We start from the raw sequence: 20,748 nt of genomic DNA, 5'->3' as shown, positions 1-20,748 counted from the left end.
TTTTTTTTTTTTAATTGAAATTTTCTATCTATTAAATTTGGTTCTTATTTTTTTTTTTTTTTATTTTGTTTGAAATAATTTATGAAATAATTATTATTATTATTTTAATTTATTCATCTTTGAATTTTTTTATTTTTTTAGATTTGATTTCTATTATTTCTATTATTATTTATTTTATTTGAGATAATTTATGAAATTATATTTTTTTTTCAATTTTATTCTCATTTAACTTTTTAATTTGTAAAATTTGTTTCTCATTATTTTAATAAATTTGAAAAAAAAATATTAATAAGTTATTTTCTAACTTATTTTTTATGACACAATCAAATACTGTAAAATATTTTCCAACTTATTTTCTATTAACATTGAAAAATAATTCACTTTTTTAGAATTTACTTTTTTTTAAAAAAATTATTTATCAGCAAACAAATAGGGTCTAAATATTAATTTTAAAACCTTTTTACCCAATGTTTTATCTATTCTAGGTTTAAAATCAATTTGTACGGGAGTTTTTGATACAATATAATTAATTTTTTAATATTAAAATGATGATATATTAAATTGATTGTTATTTGAGTGAAAATTTTATTAAGTTTTAAAATTTTATTTTTTAATTATTTTTATTTAATTATACGATAATAGAGATAACAAAAATAGATGTTTGAAAAATTAAGAATAATTAAACGTAAATTAAATATTAAGATATTTATTTGAGATTTTGATAATATTATACAAAATAAATTAAAATAATTTACAAATCAAATAAATACTGAAGAATAAAAAAAATAAAAAAAGGGGGGAATGAAAAGAAGAAAAAGCTATTTCACCGTTCACATGGTGCCCCCAAGTTTTTTATAATATATAAAGTATAATGTTTTCAATTGGTGCTTTTATTTGGTTTAACCTAATTGATTTTGAGAAGCAGGTGAAATGGAGAAGCCTGCCCCGTTTCAACTTGGAACATATTGCCTTTGGGTGGTGGCGGTGCCTTTGCCATCTACTTGGAATTTTCTCTTCTTTCTGTTGCAGTAGTCTGTTGGAGAACTGATCGTCTCAGCTAGGGTGCACCCGACGACTAATTTAAAACTAACGAAAACATTGAACAACAGAATTGAAGCATAACTCTCATGTATAGTTGTAAAATCTATATAGCATCGATTCCTTCATTGATCACATAGGCCAAAGACTAATTATCAGTTGCATTCGCAAATGAAATATGACTGATCAAATTAAGATTGAGATAGTACTGACCAGTCATCCACGTACAAGTCCAGAATATTCCACCACTACTCAACACCGCTGCTGCTGCCAGTAAAATTTAGTAGCGACCAAAACTAAAGCGAGCAGCAACTCCTAATACTAGCCTCTTAATAGCTAGCCAGACACAGACTAAGTAAGTCTTTACTAACTACCAAACCATATCATCCCTGAAATCCATCCTTGATCTCTCTTAAACATCGATCTTGGTCTTCCTTTTCCTAATGCCTACTCTCCTTCTTCATCTTCTGCTTTAAGGCAAGAGAAACATTGCGCTTGCACTCATCCGCATCATATAACAGCTCCCAACCCATCAAAAAACAGAGATAAGCATCCACAGTTGCTAACTTCACCTTCTCATGATATTCATAATACATACAGTAAGGAGTATTAGTAAACCACTCCGCTTTCTCCCCAGGCCTCACAACATCCATGTGTTTTCCTAGCAATGCCTTGGCCATATTATCCAAGTCAAACTTGCTCAGATTCAGATCTAACAACTCTTGCCCTATCTTCTTTACAGCTAGCTCATGGACATCTATCACTTTCTCAAACTTAATCTTAAACTCCTTCTCTAACTGTTTAGCCACCGGCTTTATGTTAACACCTACAGCTATGACTTTAGGATTGGAGAAGAAGTCTCGGAGAGACTTACAGGTGTAGTAACACTCAGGGTGCGAGAGGTGGTAGATGAGACAGTGAGAGCCGACGCAGAGCTGCAGGATGTTGTACGGACTGTAATTCTCGGAGCCTTTACTGCCGGAAATGTACTGCTTATCGGTTGAGACACCGACAATGAGAGATTTCTTGGAGGAGGAGGAAGCAGAGTCGTTGTTGGTTTTGGAGACATGTTTGATCCACTTACTGACAGTGAGGTCGCATCCGGAGATGACGGTGAGGATGCGGTGGTTCTCGACGTGGATGGTGTAGCCGTTGTAATGGTAGTAAGGGTCTTTGAGCGATTCCTTGATCATTTCAACAGTGATTTCCATTTTTTTGGTATATGAGAGAGAGAGAGAGAGGTGACGGAGGAGGTTGTTATTTTCTGTTGCCAAAGGCGTGAGGGAATGAGAGACTTGAATGCAGGTTGTTTTATAGCGAGTATCTCGAGGGGCCCAGAAATTTCTTGCTTCCAAAGCAAGACCGAGAGAGCGCTCTTCTCGTTTCAAAATGGTTGGAGTAGCAGGGAATTGGAACAGTTTGGAAATGTGAACTTATATTAATTTTTTTTTATTAAAATTTAATATGATTTGTATATTTTAAATTATTTTAATATATTAATATTAAAAATAATTTTTTAAAAATAAAAAAAATTATTAACATTTGAAAAATAACAATTATCATACTGCCAACACACTCTTAGATATGCTAAATAGCAATCCTAGAGATTTATGAAATTGGGTTTCATTTTGTAACCTAAAAGGAAAAATAAATTTTCATTCTTTTTTTTTTCCTAATGCAAGAAAAAGGAAAATAAATGTTTCCAACTGAAATTAACATACACAACCACAACCAATGCAATGCTTTAATTAACCACCGGCTTTGTCAACTAATTATAAAAAACAATACTTTTAGATGAATTCAAAGAAAACTTCAAAGAATTAATGTGCTTTGGATTAAGTCATTGAAGATTGTTGTTAAACTTAGTTTATAGATATATATTAGATTAGTAAGTAATGATATTTAGTTTATTTATACTAAACACAAAAGAATGTTTTTAAAAAATCTAGAGTTTATACAAGTTTAAATTTATAAGCATACATAAACTTAACTAATAATAAATATGCTTTCAATATAAAAACAATAATAGAATACTAGCATGCATGCTATGTATATGATGCGAAACAAGTAATCAGGTGATCATGCAACCTATAATAAGATTGACAACAAATCTTAAGAAAGTCGAATAATCAGGTTTGGTTGAACTTTGACCTAGACTTAACCTGTAACTAAAAACCAGAGGTATTAAATGATAGCGAATGACATCATAGGATTAATTATATCTTGATAAATTAGATTTACTCTTTTCCCTAACAAATAAAAAGAAGTTTGCTTAAGAAAAATTGAATTTTACTAATGTATAAAAGCTATCCAAATTTTAAACATGTTGTTCTCTCTCATTCATATTGTTCTCTCTTGTCCAAATGAATTAACAAACCTATCATATATTGTTAAAAAGGTACAAATATCTAGTTTCCAATCTAATTAGAATCACATAAAAAATCTTCATGTAGCTGAATATATAACTTGAAAAGTATAAAAAGGTTCAGACTAATAGATTTGAACATTTTTAACCCAACTCTTTTGACTTAGTCCATTGAACTCCTTTTGAATCCATTTTATTTGAGGCCTTAGAATATACCTAATGAACACTCCTAATGGATCCTTTGATTTCATATCCAAGATTGCATCATTCCCATTTAGTAGCACCTTAGAATAGGGTAGCTTTAAATTTAAGGGTGAGGTTCAAACGAGGAAAGATTTATAGTGGATACCTAGTCTTGATCAATTCACTATTAAGAATGCGCGGTGAATTTACCACTATTGTTGTTGATCTACTAATTTATTGTTTTTGATTGATTTTATTTCTACACTTTATCTCTCTCTCTATACTTTAGTAGAAAATTTTTATTTGATATTAGTTTTTCCAAGAAAATTAATTTTACATTGGATGTGTAACAATAAGTTTTACATTTTATGACATGCTAAATATATTAGGTCATGTTCAACTTTAATAAAAGCTTTTATTATGCAGTTAATTTTCTTAACAAAGTTTGGGAACCACTAAGTTTTATGTTCTTATAGCTTTGAAAATCACAAATGACGAGAATACTCTCAAAGTAATGATGTCTTGCTTATGATTAAGCAATATAATTTGTTGATGAGAATGTTGTGCTCTATAATTTTAAGTGGATGAGTTGTAAAAGATGAAGCAAGATGGATTTGCATGAAAAAAGAACATAAGATATAAAAAAAGAATGATCAAAAGCTAAAATTAATAAATTATAAGAAAGTAAGTGTAGTGAAGTTTAAAAGAAATATATAAAAAAGGAAGGTCTTAAATTATTTGTAAATATATATGAGAGACCAAGTAAAATGAGAGTCTTTTTAAAGAACTTCTAATAATGCAAAAGTTATGTATGTTTTCATAGTAAACACATACCCCCTGCCACACACACACAAAATAAAGGTATCCATTACTAAATATATTTTAAAAGATTAGTTATAATAAATATATTTAATCATAATGGCCAATTCTTTAAAACTTATTAATTACTAAAAACAATTATCATTAATTATGATTTTAAATCAAGATCCTGATAGAACCCAGTTAAGTCAATGACCTAAGTCTTGAATTTTTTTTGCTTCTTTAAAAACTATAAAGTCACATAAACATCTTTTTTATATTAGAAAAAATTTGGCTCGATATGTGATACAGTGTCACATCTAACATCACGACAAATTAAAGTCATCTTTCCTAGAAGGAGGAAAGGTTGTTTGTGTTTAAAAGGGAGGGAGATTTTATGTTAAAAAGAAATCACCACGTAATATTATACTTATCATGTAACGGATTAGTTATTCTAAATGGAAGATACTATCACTATAAAACATCTTATATAAGATAAGCTGCATTGCTACTCTTGTCTTCTATTTCTAATAGCTTATTATGCTTAATGTATCTATATTCTATATAACTAGGTGATAGTAAGTCTACTACTATAAGTTAAACTTTGAATGAATATGTGGGCTCAAGCTTAACGATTCTAAGACATGATTCATCTTAATACATTTCAGTGTTTAATGAATAATATGTTAGAGCCTTACTTATAAAAGTTTATGTTAGTTTTTTTATGACATATTGATATAAAGTTCTTCTATGGAGTTGTATATCAACTCTTTTAGAATTAAGTTAGTGACATTATAAAGTAACCAATTATATGCTAAGTAGTCCAATTAATCACTCTTTAAAGAAAAGGTAAAATATCTATGTTATATTGTCTCTTTTCAAGGGGTAGGAATTAACCCTAAAAAGACTGAAGATATGAGATCCATGTTTGTTCCATATCTGTCAAAGAATTAAAAGGATTCATTTGATAAATAGATTATTAATGAAAATTCTTTACAGAGTATGGTATCATTAACAATCCAATCCTTGAATTATTTAAAAAGAACGACTTCAAATAGAATAAAAAAGCACAAGATTGATCAACTTAAGAAATCATTATGTGAAGCTTTAGTGTTAGCTTTACCTGGTTATCACAAGGTTTTTATGCTTGAAAATGATGTTTGTGTTATTGAATTAAGAGTTTTGTTTTGTCAAGAGGAAAGGCCTTTAAGTTTTATTAGTAAAGCTTTAAGTCTTAGCATAAAGGGTTATCCATATATGAAAAACAATTCATGACCATTGTAATGATAATTGATATGTGGAGATACTATTTAAAACATGATTAGTTTCATTATGAATATTAATCATAAAAGTCAAAAGTATTTATTGGAATAGGGGATACACATACCATACAAAGAAAAGACTTATTTTTTTTTTTTTAGAGATGTTATACAATATAAGAGAGGAAAAGAGAATCAAGTTGCAGATGCCTTATCAAGGAATGATGATTTGCTTAATAGTTTAATTGTTGGTAAGGAGTCGAGACATGAAAAGCACAATAATATTTATACTATGACAACAGTTGTACCAATATGATATGAAAAAAGATTATTATATATGAATAGTATGGTAGCTGAGAGATTATTTAATATAAAATAGTTAGCTAGAATTTACTTTGTTAAATGGAGTGTTGAGGTATAAGAACATGATTTTTATTGGCAACAATGAAATGTTGAGGAATAGATTAGTAAATGTTCTCATGAATCTTATATACAAGGTCATGTTGGAGTTTAAAATTCTTACAAGAAGCTGAATATTTGTTTTATTTATCAACCATGAAAAAGTTACTGAAATAAATGTTGGAGGAATATGATATATGTAAAAAATAAAAGTTAGAGAAAATGGTATACCATGAAATGTTACAGTCTTTACTCTTATCAGGTGGCATATGGAAGAATATCATAATGGACTTCATTAAATCATTAACAAAAATCTGAAAGAAAATACATTATTATGTTCTTAGATCAATTTTATAAATTTTATAGATTATTAACCTCAATTATGATTGATAAAGACAAGATATTCACAAGTTTGTTCTAAAAAGAATTGTTTAAGTTGTTAGAGAGATATAAATCATTTTGTGGTCTCACTTAACAGTTTAAACTTTTGGGTTGAGATAGGTCTTTAACATGGTATTAGAATCTTAATGACCAACTGGTCACGAGTTTAAATCTCATTATTTCTATTTATTTGATAAATATCAAGTACAAGGTAATGTGAATCTGTGCAGGTTTCAAGTCCAAAGAAATTTCACTTGAAGGGGTGTGTTAGAAAATAATATAAATTATATTCTAGAACCTCACCTAATAGCTTAGGCTATTGGGTTAAGATGGTTCTTTGACATGGTATTGGAGCCTTGATGACTAAACAATCATAAGTTTGAATCTTACCAGCCCTATTTATTTGATAAAAATTAAGCACAAGGTAATATAGACCTATATAAGTTTCAAGCTCAAATGACTTTTACTTGAAGGATTATGCTAGAGAATAATATAAATCATATATTAAGACCTCACTTAACAGTTTAAACTATTAGGTTGAGATGATTTTTTGATATAAGTTACTCATGAGTTTTGCATATCACCCTCAACTATATGGGCAAATTAAAAGATTTAACCAATGCTTAGAAACCTATGTAAGATTTATAACGATATACAATCCTAATAAATGATATTTGTAGTTGTTAATAACTTAATGGTGGTACATATTAGTTATCATTCAACCATTAAAATGTGTGTCTTTCAATCATTATATAGATACTCTCCTCTTTATAGAGATATTGTGACATAAAAGGTTTCTCTAGTAGCTGTTGTGGAAGAAATGCTACAAGTTAGGGTGAGCATGGATCAATTTCTTTAGAAATAATTTAAAATATCAAGCCATAAGATAAAACAAGTAGCTAACAAGGATATATCAAAATAAGGAATTCAATGTAGGAGACTTTGTGTATTTGAAATTGTAACCCTATAAACATACTAATGTTGCTTTAAGGAAAACTTTCAAGCTTAGTCCTTAATTTTATGCCCTTTATAATGTAATTCAAAAGGTTAGAGTTTTGCCTTAAAAATTACAGCTTCTAGAATATGCTAAAATTCATTTTTTTTTTCATTTTTTATTATTAAATAAAAAGATTGGAGATAATTTTTTATTGTACTCTATTATATCCAAAAACCTCTTATTGAAAGGAGACAGTCAGTATTAAAATTAAATTTATTATGAATAATCATACCTAAGAACTAGTGGATCTTCCTTCCAGAAATACATCATCAGGTCAGGCCATAAATGGATCTACAAAAAAAGGATGAAAATTGATGACATTATTGATAGATATAAAGCTACACTTATTATTAAAGGTTTTAAACAATAAGAAAATGTTGAAAATTATGACATATGCTTATAAGTGTAAAGAATAATTTTTATATGAACGTTAATAATTAGCTATTAATAAGCTTCAAATATATTAAATAGATATAAAAATAACTTTTTTAAAAATAACAATTTTTATGAGGAGGTTAACATGAAACAACATGAGATGTTTGTAGTCAATGAAAAAAAAACAAGTATGTAAACTTGTCAAATCATTATATGGTTTGATATAACTATCTAAATAATGACATTAAAAATTTAACAAGGTTATGTTGTTAAATAAATTTAAAATTAAATTTTTTTAATAAATATGTTTATGTGAAAAACACAAATAAATTTTGTCATTCTATATCTTTATGTGGAATATATGCTTATTTTGGGCAGTAATGATCACATAATCAAGTCTACTATAAAAATATTAACTAAACAAGTTTAACATAAAAGACTTAGTGTTGCATATGTCATATTAGAAACAAATATTTCTAAGACATATGATGGATTAATATTATTTTAATCTCATTATGTTGAGAAAGTTCTCGACAATTTTTTTTTAAAAATAACAATAACATTATGAAAATATTAATGGATATAAATGTCTGTTTGTCCAAAAATAAAGGTAAGAGAATAAACTAGTTAGAATATTCTTGGATAATTAAGAGTTCGATAAATGTTATGAACCACAAAGTCCTAATATTGATTACTGAGTAGATTTGTAAGTAATCTAGCTATGGATCATTAAAAAGAAATACGAAGGGTACTCAAATATTAAAGGTACACCGCTAACTATAGACGACACTATGTTGGTTATTTGGTAGTACTAAAAGGGTATAATGATGCTAATTTGATATCCAACATTAAGGATATATCTTTGCATATTGTGGATCAGTTGTGTCATGAAAATCCTCTAAACAAGTTTGTATCACTAAATCTATGATAGAATCAAAGCTTATTACTCTTGATTGATTTTTTAAAGGATATTCTATATTAGTCAAAATTTATTTAAGCTATTTATGTTCATTGCAACAATAAGTCAATAATTGAAAGGGCATAAATTAATATGCATAATTATAAGTCTATATATATATATATATATAGTAAATACTTACTCTTAAATAAAATTATTTTCATGAACTTTACAAATTGAAAAAAAAAATTTCAAACCTGTTAATCAAAGATTTGTTAAGAGAACTTGTGTGTAATTCATCTAGGAAAAGAGCTGAATGCTTTTGAAAGATAAAAAAGTGTAATGATGGTAACATACATAGTTGATTGGAAATCTCAAGATCTAGGTTGAAATAAAAAACTATATTATATAACATTCTCGCTAATACTAAAAGATTATTATTTCCTATTTGTTTCTATGATGAAATAACTAAAAGATTATTATTTCCTATTTGTTTCTATAATGAAATAAGTTAAGGTTCATGATGTTGAGAGATATTTAAATTTTATAATTGTTTGTTCAAAGATCTTGATTTATAACTATATCTAAACTAATGTGATGAATAATTGGAACCTTATGAGATATATTATATGTATCGTAATTGTATAAGTGATGAGTAATAAAACTTTAAGGATAAAAAATATATCTTTAACATAATAAAAAATTATTATTTTAAAATGTTCTAATAAATAAATATATTTTCAATACACAAAAAAGCTTAAATCAACTATTCTTAAATTAAAATAAAAAAAATACTTATTTATTATTTAAACATATATAAACTCTAATTTTTCCTATAATATATTTTGTTTAACATATTTTTGTGATAATAAATTATTAAGACATCAATTATTTTTTAACTACAAACTTATTATTATAAGCTAAATATATTTCACACTAATTTATTTAATATGAGTAAGGTACACTTTCATCCCACAAAATAAAGTGAAAACAAAAAAAGTATAGATTAGAATCCGCAAACATCAGCAGTCAGATGCCACCATGTCTAGATGCAGACGCCATTGCCACTGCCTGTGCCCATACTTTAAGCCTAGCCTTAACATCACGCGGATCATCACCTACATAAGAAATTTCATCCTCAATTAGACACAAAAACTTAACTTTCAGATCACTATGAGAAACTCTGAAAATATTAGGTGAAACTCAACAGTTCGTCAAGAATCAGTGACAGTGCTTAAAATATTCAGAACTCTTAATCACCCATGATCTCATAAATCATATCAAGGATTATATCTTTTGCTATCTGTAAGCCTATCACAGAAAGAAAGAGAGAGAGAGACACTCGTAAATGTACACTAACCAGGGCTAGAGATGCGCCAGTTAGCAATAGGAGAATCGCCACCACTGCTAGTGTCAAGAGTGGATCCTGAAAGAGAGACACGACTACTAGGCATCTCCAGCATCCTCTCATGTTCCAATTCAAAACCAAGATCCCCACAAGCCTTCACTTCTTCCAAGTCCATACACAATGACCTCCTCCCTCCTTTTGGCCTTGTTATCACTACCAACCCACCACTTTCACTCTCCCCACTAAAACTATTATAAGAACCGTAATTACTCATCCCTGTGATCTCCTCTTCTTTCTTTTTAGAACTCATGTTGCTGCTGTCCATCCGTCTTTCTCTTATGATCCTTCTTTTCCTCAAATTCTTTCTCATCTTTTGCCTCATAATACCCTTTTGAGATTCATTTTCACTGGCACAATCTGTTACTCCGATTAATTGCACTTGATTTCTTAAGCCACCGCGATTTCTCCGGCGAGGTGGTGTTGCTGGAAGCGAGTAGCAGCCTGTTTCTTTATCAGAATCAGAAGAGAGGTGCAGTATGTTTTTGTGACTACCTTCTTTTTTATCATCAGAGAGTTCCTCATCAGCATCGAAACTTTCTATAGTCAGTCTTGACACAAACATCGTCACCCCATCACAATCTTGATAATCATCGTCTTCATTAGTGTACAAGGAACTTGTACACATGGACAACCTAGACAAGTTATGAAGACTAGGGGGGTGATACCCATCATCCGTGTCATGATCATGATCATATTGATCATCTTCTTGAACAGAAGAAGACAGCGTGGCCATGCTCGCATCAGAAGCCATTTGCTAACTGACAAATACTGAGGATCACCAGCTATCAAAATTCAAAAGTGTATGTGTGTCAGGAAAAGGAAGGAGAAGAGAAGTAGTAAAAGGGTTTCAATTTTATCAAGGAAGTGCGATAGAGAAAGTGCAGTACTTTTTGTATGAGTGATCAGGTAAATGATTGTTGCTTTTGGATTTTTGCGAATCATTCGTTTCTCATTCCACGATGAGGTAAAGTGTACACATGATTCCCGGACCAAATGTTCGTATTTATACAATGTTGTTTGTTTGCATCCCTAATATGCCCTTTCCAGGTGTCCCCCTGTGTCTATCCTTTCCCGAACGGGAGGATTTGACTGGGAGGGCTGTTTTGGTAATATGAATAGGGTACGCGACATTTTAAGCGCTAATGCGACCCTACGTAGGTTGAGTGTTTAGAAGTATTTTCGTATTTTAAAGTATTTTTTGTTTAAAAATATATTAAAAATACTATTTTATTAATTTAAAAATTATTTTTAATATTATTATATTAAAATGATTTCAAAACATAATTTAAAAGAAAAATACTATTTCAACTAACACTCTAATTGTGACAGTGAAAAAATCAACACGGCAAGGTTAAAGATAATAGACGAACTGGATCGGTGTAGTTAGTGACACGTTCTCACAGATAATAGCAGTGCATGATTCGTTACTGTTAATGGGTCGACACGACTAGCTAGCTACACCATTAGAGCAATTGTGAACCAAGGAAAGGAATATAGATAACGACATGCCTGCACGAGGTCCTGAACAAGGCCAAACAGAGATTAATACAGGCAATACTCACGGGTCCATTTGATGAACCACCAGCCACGACATATCAGCTCGATTTTCCCTGATTTGCCGTGCCTGTGGCTAGTCGCAGAATAATACCACTGCAAGTAAAACAAAAAACAAAAAATCTTCACATGGATGCCCTTGTTCAATCTCTTCTCACACTGTTTGCCCATGTTTTCTGTGGTTTGGTTTTGAAGTGGACGGCGTTTTATATCGAGTTTGTTTCTTAAATTATTTTTTAAAATAATATGTATTTTTTAATTTTTTTAATTTATTTTAAACATTAATATTAAAAATAATTTGAGGCGACTGGCATTTGCCTTACCCTTTTCACTTTTTAGAATATCTAGATAGCAAGTTGAGATGTGACATTAAATATTCTCACCCATTCACAGATTTTAATCACGTAAAACATTTCAGTCACATAAAACAAGTACTCTAAACTGCACTTGCATTTCCAATATTACCCTCTTCAGTATGTGCAGTGTAGAGAGTAATTCTGGCAGCCTTAGCTATAACTTAGTCTCCATCAGGCCCACCAGACAGTGCCTCATTTGATAATGATGTTTGTGCTGTTGATGACGATGCTGTGTATAACGGCGTTTAATTGGACAGCTGTCCGTGTTTAAGTGGACATCTGTCCGTGTTTGTGGCTCTCTCTCTCTGCTCTTCCACTCCTCCTCTCAAAGCCAAGGGAGTGGAGGATTTACAGCACCTAGGGCTCAACGGGGTCCACCCAACGACACGAACACAAAATTACCAGCTTGAATTATTGCATCAATCGCCCACGCCACATGGCATCATTCCATTGAAGAGGAGTGAGTGGATCCCCATATTTCACTACCATGCATATCCGGGAGCTCTTGCTTTTGCTCTAGAAAATCTTGTTTTTATATAATTTCTTTAGCCATCCTTTTTATCTGTCAAGATTATATAATAAATTCTATATAATTACTTAGACTATGTGCTTTGGACCAAAAATATTGATAAAATAGACACAGAGCATGGCTTAATGGGCATGGTAAACACTGCCGCTCGCCGCTCGCCGACCGTTGATCTATTGACTAGCTGCTATTTCAAGCCATCTCTTTTGATGGCAATGGAAATGGACGGTTGGAATGGCAAGAAGCGTGATAGGGATAAGTACACGTATTTCTTTTTCTTGATCACAATAAACATTAAATATATCTGGAGAGGCCATTCTCACACACAAAACTGATGATTTAGGCCGGCTCGGAGTTTATGTGGCTAGGATTGCTCTTCAGCGACTGGACCCCACCTAATATTTGAGGTCACGATCCTTTCAAGCACGCAAGGGTTGAATATTATTATGCATGTATTTTTAATTAGACATAACCACTAACCACTACCACGCGCTACTCTCCCATGGAATTTAAAAAAAAATGTAAAAAAATTATTTAGTTCTAAAAAATTAAATTATTTAATATTATTATTAAATTTAATCCAACTAATTAATCTTAAAATCTTCTTATCCAATTTTTTTTAGTTTGAGTTTAAAATTAATTTGTTTAAGAGTTGTTTTAACATGACCTAATTAACTTGAAAAGTTTATAACAAACTCAAATGATTAGTTAAAAACATGATTTAAATTTTAAAAAATAAATCAAGATGACATTTCTTTATATTTTATATTGAAATTATGATATATTGGATCGATCTGAATTTTACAGTTTAACTAACTAAATCTACAATCCAAATCATGGATTTCACTATGTTTAATAACTTTGTTTTTTTTATATAAATTACTTTTTCACTTAATGATATAACAATAAAAATAGATATTCATAAAATTAAGCATTAATTAATTATTAGGATATTCATTTGAAACTGCAATACTCTTATAAAAGACAAACTCGAATAAATTATAAAAATCAATTCAAAATAAATATAATGTTAAATAATAAAATCAAAAAAATAAAATCGAAAAAAGATTCAATTAGAAGAAAAACAAATTGAAAGATGGAATTTATATAAAAAAACAAACGAAGAGAAAAGGGTCCAATCCAGTAGGTCATTCTCAAAATCTCTTGAATCAACTTCTTGCTTAACATGAGTTTAAAATTAATTAGTATAGGAGTTGTCTTAACATGATTTAATTAACTTGAAGAGTCCAAGACAACTTAAATAACTAATAAAAGATATGATTTGGTTTTAAGAAAAATCTCAAGATGATATTTTTTTATAATGAGAAGGTGATATATTATATCGATTTAGATTTTATGATTTAATCTATCAAATCTATAATTTGAATCATAAAATTTATTAAATTTAATAACTTTATGTTTTTTTTTGTCATATGAAGAATGAATTAACTAGGATTTACTCTAGGTCTTTTTAGAAAAGGTAATTCAGCATGATCGAGACACGTAATGAAAAATGTTAACATTAGTTATTGCTACCATAATTCACAAAATTTGTATCCAAAATAAATAAAATATTAAAATACATAAACTCTCACTAATTATAGATATTCTAAAAATATTATAATATCAGTTGTTATAAGGTTTTTGTTGATTGAGAAATATTTTTAAATTAAATTGTATATCAATTAAAATTAATTTTTTTCTACAAATGAAATTAAAAATATATTTTATTTATTAATCTAATACATCCATAAAAGTTTAATACTTTTTTCTAGATATTAGAAACACAACGATATGATAAAAAGAATACAATTAGAAGGGCTGGGAATGAAATAGTAAAAAATATATCTAGATTGAGCCGTCAAAACAATAAGGAAAAAACAAGTTAAAATAAAAAATTCATTACGGCCGAACAAAAGAACAAAAGTCGTATAGCGTAAGAAGTTGAAACTAAACATTTAATTAAACCTTACTGGGTGTGGCCCGTTATTGACATTACTTTCATTTTGAACTTTTAGATGTTGATATTAAATTTAAATTTGTTTTTATAGTTAAAAGTGCAACAAAGATGTCAAAACGTTTTATGGTTTTTAGTTCAAACCATTACTTTTTATATCAAATAAACTAGCATGTCTCTTTTTTTTTTTTTGTAATAGTAACATGATGTTTTTAGGCAATTGATATGGAAAATGTTACAAAATTTGATATGCACAACAATGAGGCTATTTTTTAGAAAATACACGACAAAAAAAAATCCTTAAGAGACTAACACTTTTCCAACAAAATAACCTTAGTTTATCTTTTTCTTTTAAAATAATGTTTTTAAAGATAATATATTTGATATTATTCGATTATATTTTCTAGCTCTCATCTAGTATGTTTTCAAACATTATTTTTTTTTTATTTCAAGTGTACTTTTAGGACTTCATCTATTAGATAACACGCTTTTAAGCTATATCTTTTTTTTTTTTAGCAAATTTTTGGATAGACTCTCATCCATCATTTCTAGTATGTTTGTAGGTCTTTATTCATCAGGTAATATGTTTTCAAGCCTAATTTGTGTTTTTTTTAGTGTATGTTCTAGCTTTTATATATTGGATGGTGTGCTTTCTAACCTCACTTATTCTCTATTAAGTGTATTTTCTATCCCTGTCCATTAGATAATGTATTTTTAAGCCCCATATCTTTTCTTTTAAGTGTTCTTCCAGACATTCATCCATCATATAGTATACTTTTATGCCATATCTCTTTCCTTTCGAATATGCTTTTAGACCCTCATCTAATTAAAGAATGTGTTTTTAGGTTTTTTTTTTTTTTCTTTTCGAGTGTGTTTTCAGACCCTCATCTATTAAATAATACACTTTCAAGCTCTATCTCTTTAATTTCAAGTGCATTTTCAAGTCCTCATTCATCAGATAGCATGTCTTCTAGTCCTATTTATTTTTCTTTAAGCATGTTTTATAGTTCTTGTATATCAAGTAATGTGTTTTCTTATCCTATCTATTTTTCTATAAGTGCATTTTCTAGTCCTTATACATAAGATAATAAGCTTTTTATGACTATCTCTTTTCTTTCCTAGCACACTTTTGAACCCTTATTTCTAAAGCTTTTTAAAGATTGATTATTTTTTGATCTGGTGAATCCACAAACCACAATCTTATTTTTTCTTTATTAGAAGCTTACTATTTAAAGTTTTATATGAGATTTTTTGTCATAAGCATTATAAAGAAAATATAATTTTTATAACCCAATTTGGGGTTTCTTTCCAAAATTACCATTTTTTTTAAAAAAATAAAAAATAAAATAAAAAAATGACAACTTGACAAGAGCTAGTTAAGAAGGGTTTCAAATGTATGGAGAAGTCAAGCTAGAATTTGAACAAAATTGAAAGTGTAATTATACCCCATTATACTCAAGACTAAAGGATAATATAGATTCAAAGTCAAATTAAATAATTATTGAATGAATTTTCATAGAAAATAATTAGATTTTTAATAAGTCAATTTAATTTAATTATGAACCTAATTAAATATTTAATTAAGTTTTAAAGATTAATTTAGGTCAAATTAAAAGATCTAATTAAATGTAATGACTTGATTAAACTTTTAACATGTCAAATTAATTTTATTAGAAATTTTATTAGTAAAAAAATAAGGCTGGAAGCTTAATTTGAACTTAATTAAAAACATTAAAGTTTTAGATAACTAGATTTAATTTTTTCAAACACAATTAAATAAAATCAAGTATAAAATTAAAAATAATAATTAAAGTTTAGAATCCTTATCATAACACAAGACTGTCCAGCGGAGATGCCCAGTAGCTCTCTACAATAGCATGGTGACATTCTCCATTAGCAATCATCGTGATTTCATTCTTTGCACCTGCCAACGTGGAACTCTTCTCAGCGTAGCGAACAACATCGCAGTCCAGCTCATTAGCATACATCGCCTTCTTGGCATAGCACCGTGAGCTCCATTCCAGTCCAATAACACATATACCAACTCCCCCACTATGCGAGCTTCTAGAATGTGCATTATAATCACGTTCTGCAAGTTTTGTTGCCACGTGGTCATTCGTCTGGGTTAATGGTCAGGTTATGTAGGCTAAATTAAACCTAGTCTGTATGGTCATGCTTGGTTAACCCCACTAAAAAAAAGAGAAAACTATCAATTTCTATTATAAACCTGGTAAATGTAATGCCCACATTATACAATACAATGCTCCATCAATCTGATATATCACCTGACATATAAATTACAATAAGACATAAATGTGGTAATCAATCAACGTGTTACACGAGAGCATTGGTAAGTAAGAAAGGGAGCGGGGAAATGGGCTCCAAAGGCATGGGTTGTTGTTCGAGGGAGATATATTGTTTGGTCATGCCTGAAAAGTCCGTCAGAAGGGGTTTTTTTAATACAAAACTTGACTAAACATTTTGTTGCTATCCCGAGATACTGTAATTCTGGAGAACAGGACATCAAAGGATGGAAAGTTGATAGGACGGCGAAGGGTATTTTTTTCACTGCAAAAAAGAAAAAGAAAAAAAGAGGGGGTTTTAGTAATTTTAATAGGAAGTGGACGGATTTGATGGCATGAAACATTTTGTCATTTGCAACTGTAAATGGACCTCGTGTCACCTTGATGGGAAGAGAAACTCAGTGTAAGAGACCAACTCTTAGAAGTATACCGATTTGGTACTTTATAATAATTAGCAAATCAAATCCATTGCTTGGTGAAAAGTTCTGTCAATACAAGTTATCTTTGTACACTATATGAAAAGGTCAATTTTAAATAATTTTTAAAAAAATTACAAAACTTAAAATCCTCAGCATGCAATTAATACTCTTATTTAATGTTAAAAATAAAAACCTTAGAATACCAAGTCCACTCTTTTGAATGAATTAATGAAACTTTCAAAAAATAAAAAATTCTAGACTATATTTGTGGAATTCAACTCCAAAAATTGATCTAAATTTTGTGCTGTAAATTGGGTGATCTTTACTAGACTTCGTATCAGCATGTCATCAAGTTGATTTATTCAACTAAATTAGGTTTTATAATCATGATTAATACTTTTTATAATCATGATTAATACTTTTTTGACATTAAAAAAATAATAATATAAACTTTCGATCGTAAAATTATAAATAATTTTTTTTAATGAATTATATATTTATAAATTCTTTCAAGAAATTAAATCATATTAAAATCTGATAAAGAGAATCAACAATATTATAATTAATAAGTGATCTAAATAAATTATGTGAGAGAATATGAATCAAGAAATTAATACTATAAAAAATAAAATATTTCAAAATAAAACTTTTAAATATAAGGAAGAAATCACTAAATGATAATGTAACAACCCGACTTTTCAAGCCCCAAAACAATAGAATTCTTTTTTTTTTTACTTGACACACATCGTGTCGGTAATTTGCGAACCTATTTCCTCACATCATCAAAATTCAATCCATACATTAACAACATTTAACATTTTATTTAAAAGGGAATTTTACATAAACACATAATATAATGTTTGCATGCTTAGAAGTTCATATTATAATATACATCCATAGACATGAGTTTGCATTCCTATCCTACTAATAGTCACTACGAATTTAAACAAAAGAGTTCAATAAAAGTTATACGTTTAATACACTGATCCATACAAAATACATTGTGATTTAGGATGCAACTACATGATTCCTTGCAAAAGTAGGTTCTCGTGTATCGGGTTTCCTAGGCATCTCGTTGATGTGATGTCCCTATTGCAGTGCAAAGCATTTAAGAGAATGCAATTGCTTATTAGTAATAATGATAATTAAATGGTCTGACAGAAAAATAAAACATTAACATTATTCCATGGTTGATGCATGATATTTGTAGTTTCTTCATGTACATAGTATACATAATTTATAGTACATATAGATGCACCAATTCTTGTAATCAACCATAATCTTAAACCCAACTATCCTCTCAAGGCATTATTTGTTGAGGTTAACCGTTCACTCACCCCGATCATTCACTTCGAATGCCTTTAACTGAATCTAATCAATCATTTGTCCCGGTCATCCATTCGGATGCCATTAGTCGAGGCTAATCAGTCGTTCATCCCGGTCATCCCTTCGGATGTCATTAACCGAGGTTAATCATTCCTTTGTTCCGGTCATCCATTCGAATGTCATTAGCCGAGGCTAATCAGTCATTTGTCCCGGTCATCCCTTCGGATGCCATTAGCCAAGGCTAATCATTCCTTTATCCCGGTCATCCATTCGGATGCCATTAGCCAAAGCTAATCAACCATTTGACAACATTTAATGTTTGACAATCTGATATCTATTATAACCCAATATGGTAACATTCATGTTAAAGTATCGCATTATTTAACGTATGGAAAAAGAAAATGGAAGTCACCTACTTGCTCCACTTGTGGTTTGTTCTTGTTTTGACGATGGTTCGATCCCGACCGCACCACCTAAGACAACAATGGTCACAATTCAGTACATTTGTATTTTTGAATCACATTTGTCACCACACTTATTTCAAAAGTTCATATATTCACATTCAAGTGCTTCACATTTTACACCATCATACTATGAAATTGTTACTAGCATTTAAGTCATTTCTGCCTAGGAGGCTTATTGTAGAAATCGGCAGCGAGAACTAGTTCGCTGCAAGCTGCCAAATACGGCAGCGAGAACTGTTTCGCTGCAGGCTGCCAATTTGGCAGCGACAACTGTTTCGCTACCAGCATCCAGTTCGACAACGAAAACTGTATCGTTGTTGGTGCCACTATTCCAGCAGCAGATGCTAACTCATAGAAGACAACTCAGTTTCGGCAGCAAATCACAATTTCGCTGCAACCAACTCAATTTCGATGGCGAATCACAAATTCGCTGTAGAACATGAAACTCGACAGCGAATGTTAATTTGCTATAGAGAACTCAACTTTAGTAGCGATTTGCTGCAGCCGACATAGTTTCGGCAGCGAATCACAATTTCACTGCAGAACATAAAATTCTACAGCGAATGCTAATTCGCTGCAAAAAACTCAATTTCAGCAGTGAATATTAATAAAATTCAGCAGCAAATGCTAATTCACTACAGAAAACTCAATTTTGGTAGAGAATATTAATTCGTTGCAGTCGACATAGTTTCGACAGCAAATCGCAATTTCACTGCGGAACACACAATTCGACAGCGAATTCTAACTCGCTGTAGCTGACACAGTTTCGGCAGCGAATGCTAATTCATTGCAACCGACACAGTTTTGGCAACGAATGCTAATTTGCTACAGCCGACACAGTTTTGACAGCGAATTGCAATTTCGCTGCAGAACACACAATTTGGCAGCGAATTCTAATTCACTGCAGAAGACTCAATTTCAGCAGCGAATACTTATTCGCTGTAGCCGACACAGTTTCGGCAGCGAATCAAAATTTTGATGCAGAACACACAATTTTGCAGCGAATGTTGATTCGCTGCAGAAGACTCGGTTTCGAAAGCAAATGCTAATTCGTTAAAGTCGACACATTTTTGGCAGCAAATCAAAATTTTGCTGCAGAACACCCAATTCAGCAGCGAATTCTGATTCGCTGTAGAAGACTCAATTTTAACAGCGAATACTAATTCGCTGCAGCCGACATATTTTTGGCAGCGAATCAAAATTTCACTGCAGAACACCCAATTCAGCAGCGAATTCTGATTCGCTGTAGAAGACTCAATTTTAACAGCGAATACTAATTCGCTGCAGCCGACACAGTTTCGACAGCGAATCAAAATTTGCTGCAGAACACACAATTCTGCAACGAATGATGATTCGCTGCAAAAGACTCGATTTCGGCAGCGAATGCTAATTCGCTGCAGCCGACACATTTTTGGTAGCGAATCAAAATTTCGTTGTAGAACACCCAATTCAAAAGCAAATTCTAATTCGCTGCAGAAGACTCAATTTCGGCAGCGAATACTAATTCGCTGTAGCCGACACATTTTCGACAACGAATCGAAATTTGCTGCAGAACACACAATTCTACAACGAATGCTGATTCGCTGCAGAAGATTCGGTTTTGGCAGCGAATGCAGCCTACATATTTTTGGCAGCGAATCAAAATTTCACTGCAGAACACCCAATTCGACAGTGAATTCTAATTCGTTGGAGAAGACTTAATTTCGACAGTGAATACTAATTCGCTACAGCCGATATTGTTT

At 30.4% G+C, this 20,748-nt stretch overlaps 2 protein-coding genes across 2 annotated transcripts; both read right to left on the bottom strand.

The window, feature by feature from the left end:
- Positions 1 to 1,478: 1,478 nt before the first annotated feature.
- On the bottom strand, positions 1,479 to 2,249 carry LOC105126283 (uncharacterized). Its single transcript, XM_011027102.1, has one exon. The coding sequence runs from the start codon at positions 2,247 to 2,249 to the stop codon at positions 1,479 to 1,481; it is 771 nt and encodes a 256-aa protein (XP_011025404.1).
- Positions 2,250 to 9,581: 7,332 nt separating this feature from the next.
- Positions 9,582 to 11,091, bottom strand: LOC105126193 (uncharacterized). The gene is made up of 2 exons (XM_011026980.1): positions 10,054 to 11,091; positions 9,582 to 9,811 (listed from the first exon to the last, which is right to left on the bottom strand). Exons 1-2 carry the CDS (start codon positions 10,850 to 10,852, stop codon positions 9,723 to 9,725), a joined length of 888 nt encoding a protein of 295 aa, XP_011025282.1. The 5' UTR covers positions 10,853 to 11,091; the 3' UTR covers positions 9,582 to 9,722.
- Positions 11,092 to 20,748: the final 9,657 nt, after the last annotated feature.

The sequence above is a fragment of the Populus euphratica genome, unplaced genomic scaffold (assembly GCF_000495115.2).
Source record: "Populus euphratica unplaced genomic scaffold, PopEup_1.0 scaffold75.1, whole genome shotgun sequence".
Classification (NCBI taxonomy): domain Eukaryota; kingdom Viridiplantae; phylum Streptophyta; class Magnoliopsida; order Malpighiales; family Salicaceae; genus Populus; species Populus euphratica.
This window is presented reverse-complemented; position numbering and strand designations above follow the sequence as displayed.

Bases quoted from the DNA above. Each gene is read 5' to 3' on its own strand.
- LOC105126283 (XM_011027102.1), bottom strand. From the start codon at position 2,249: ATGGAAATCACTGTTGAAATGATCAAGGAATCGCTCAAAGACCCTTAC.
- LOC105126193 (XM_011026980.1), bottom strand. From the start codon at position 10,852: ATGGCTTCTGATGCGAGCATGGCCACGCTGTCTTCTTCTGTTCAAGAA. The intron at 9,812-10,053 runs GTTAGTGTACAT...TTTCTTATGTAG, and splicing joins CTGGCGCATCTCTAGCCCTG to GTGATGATCCGCGTGATGTT.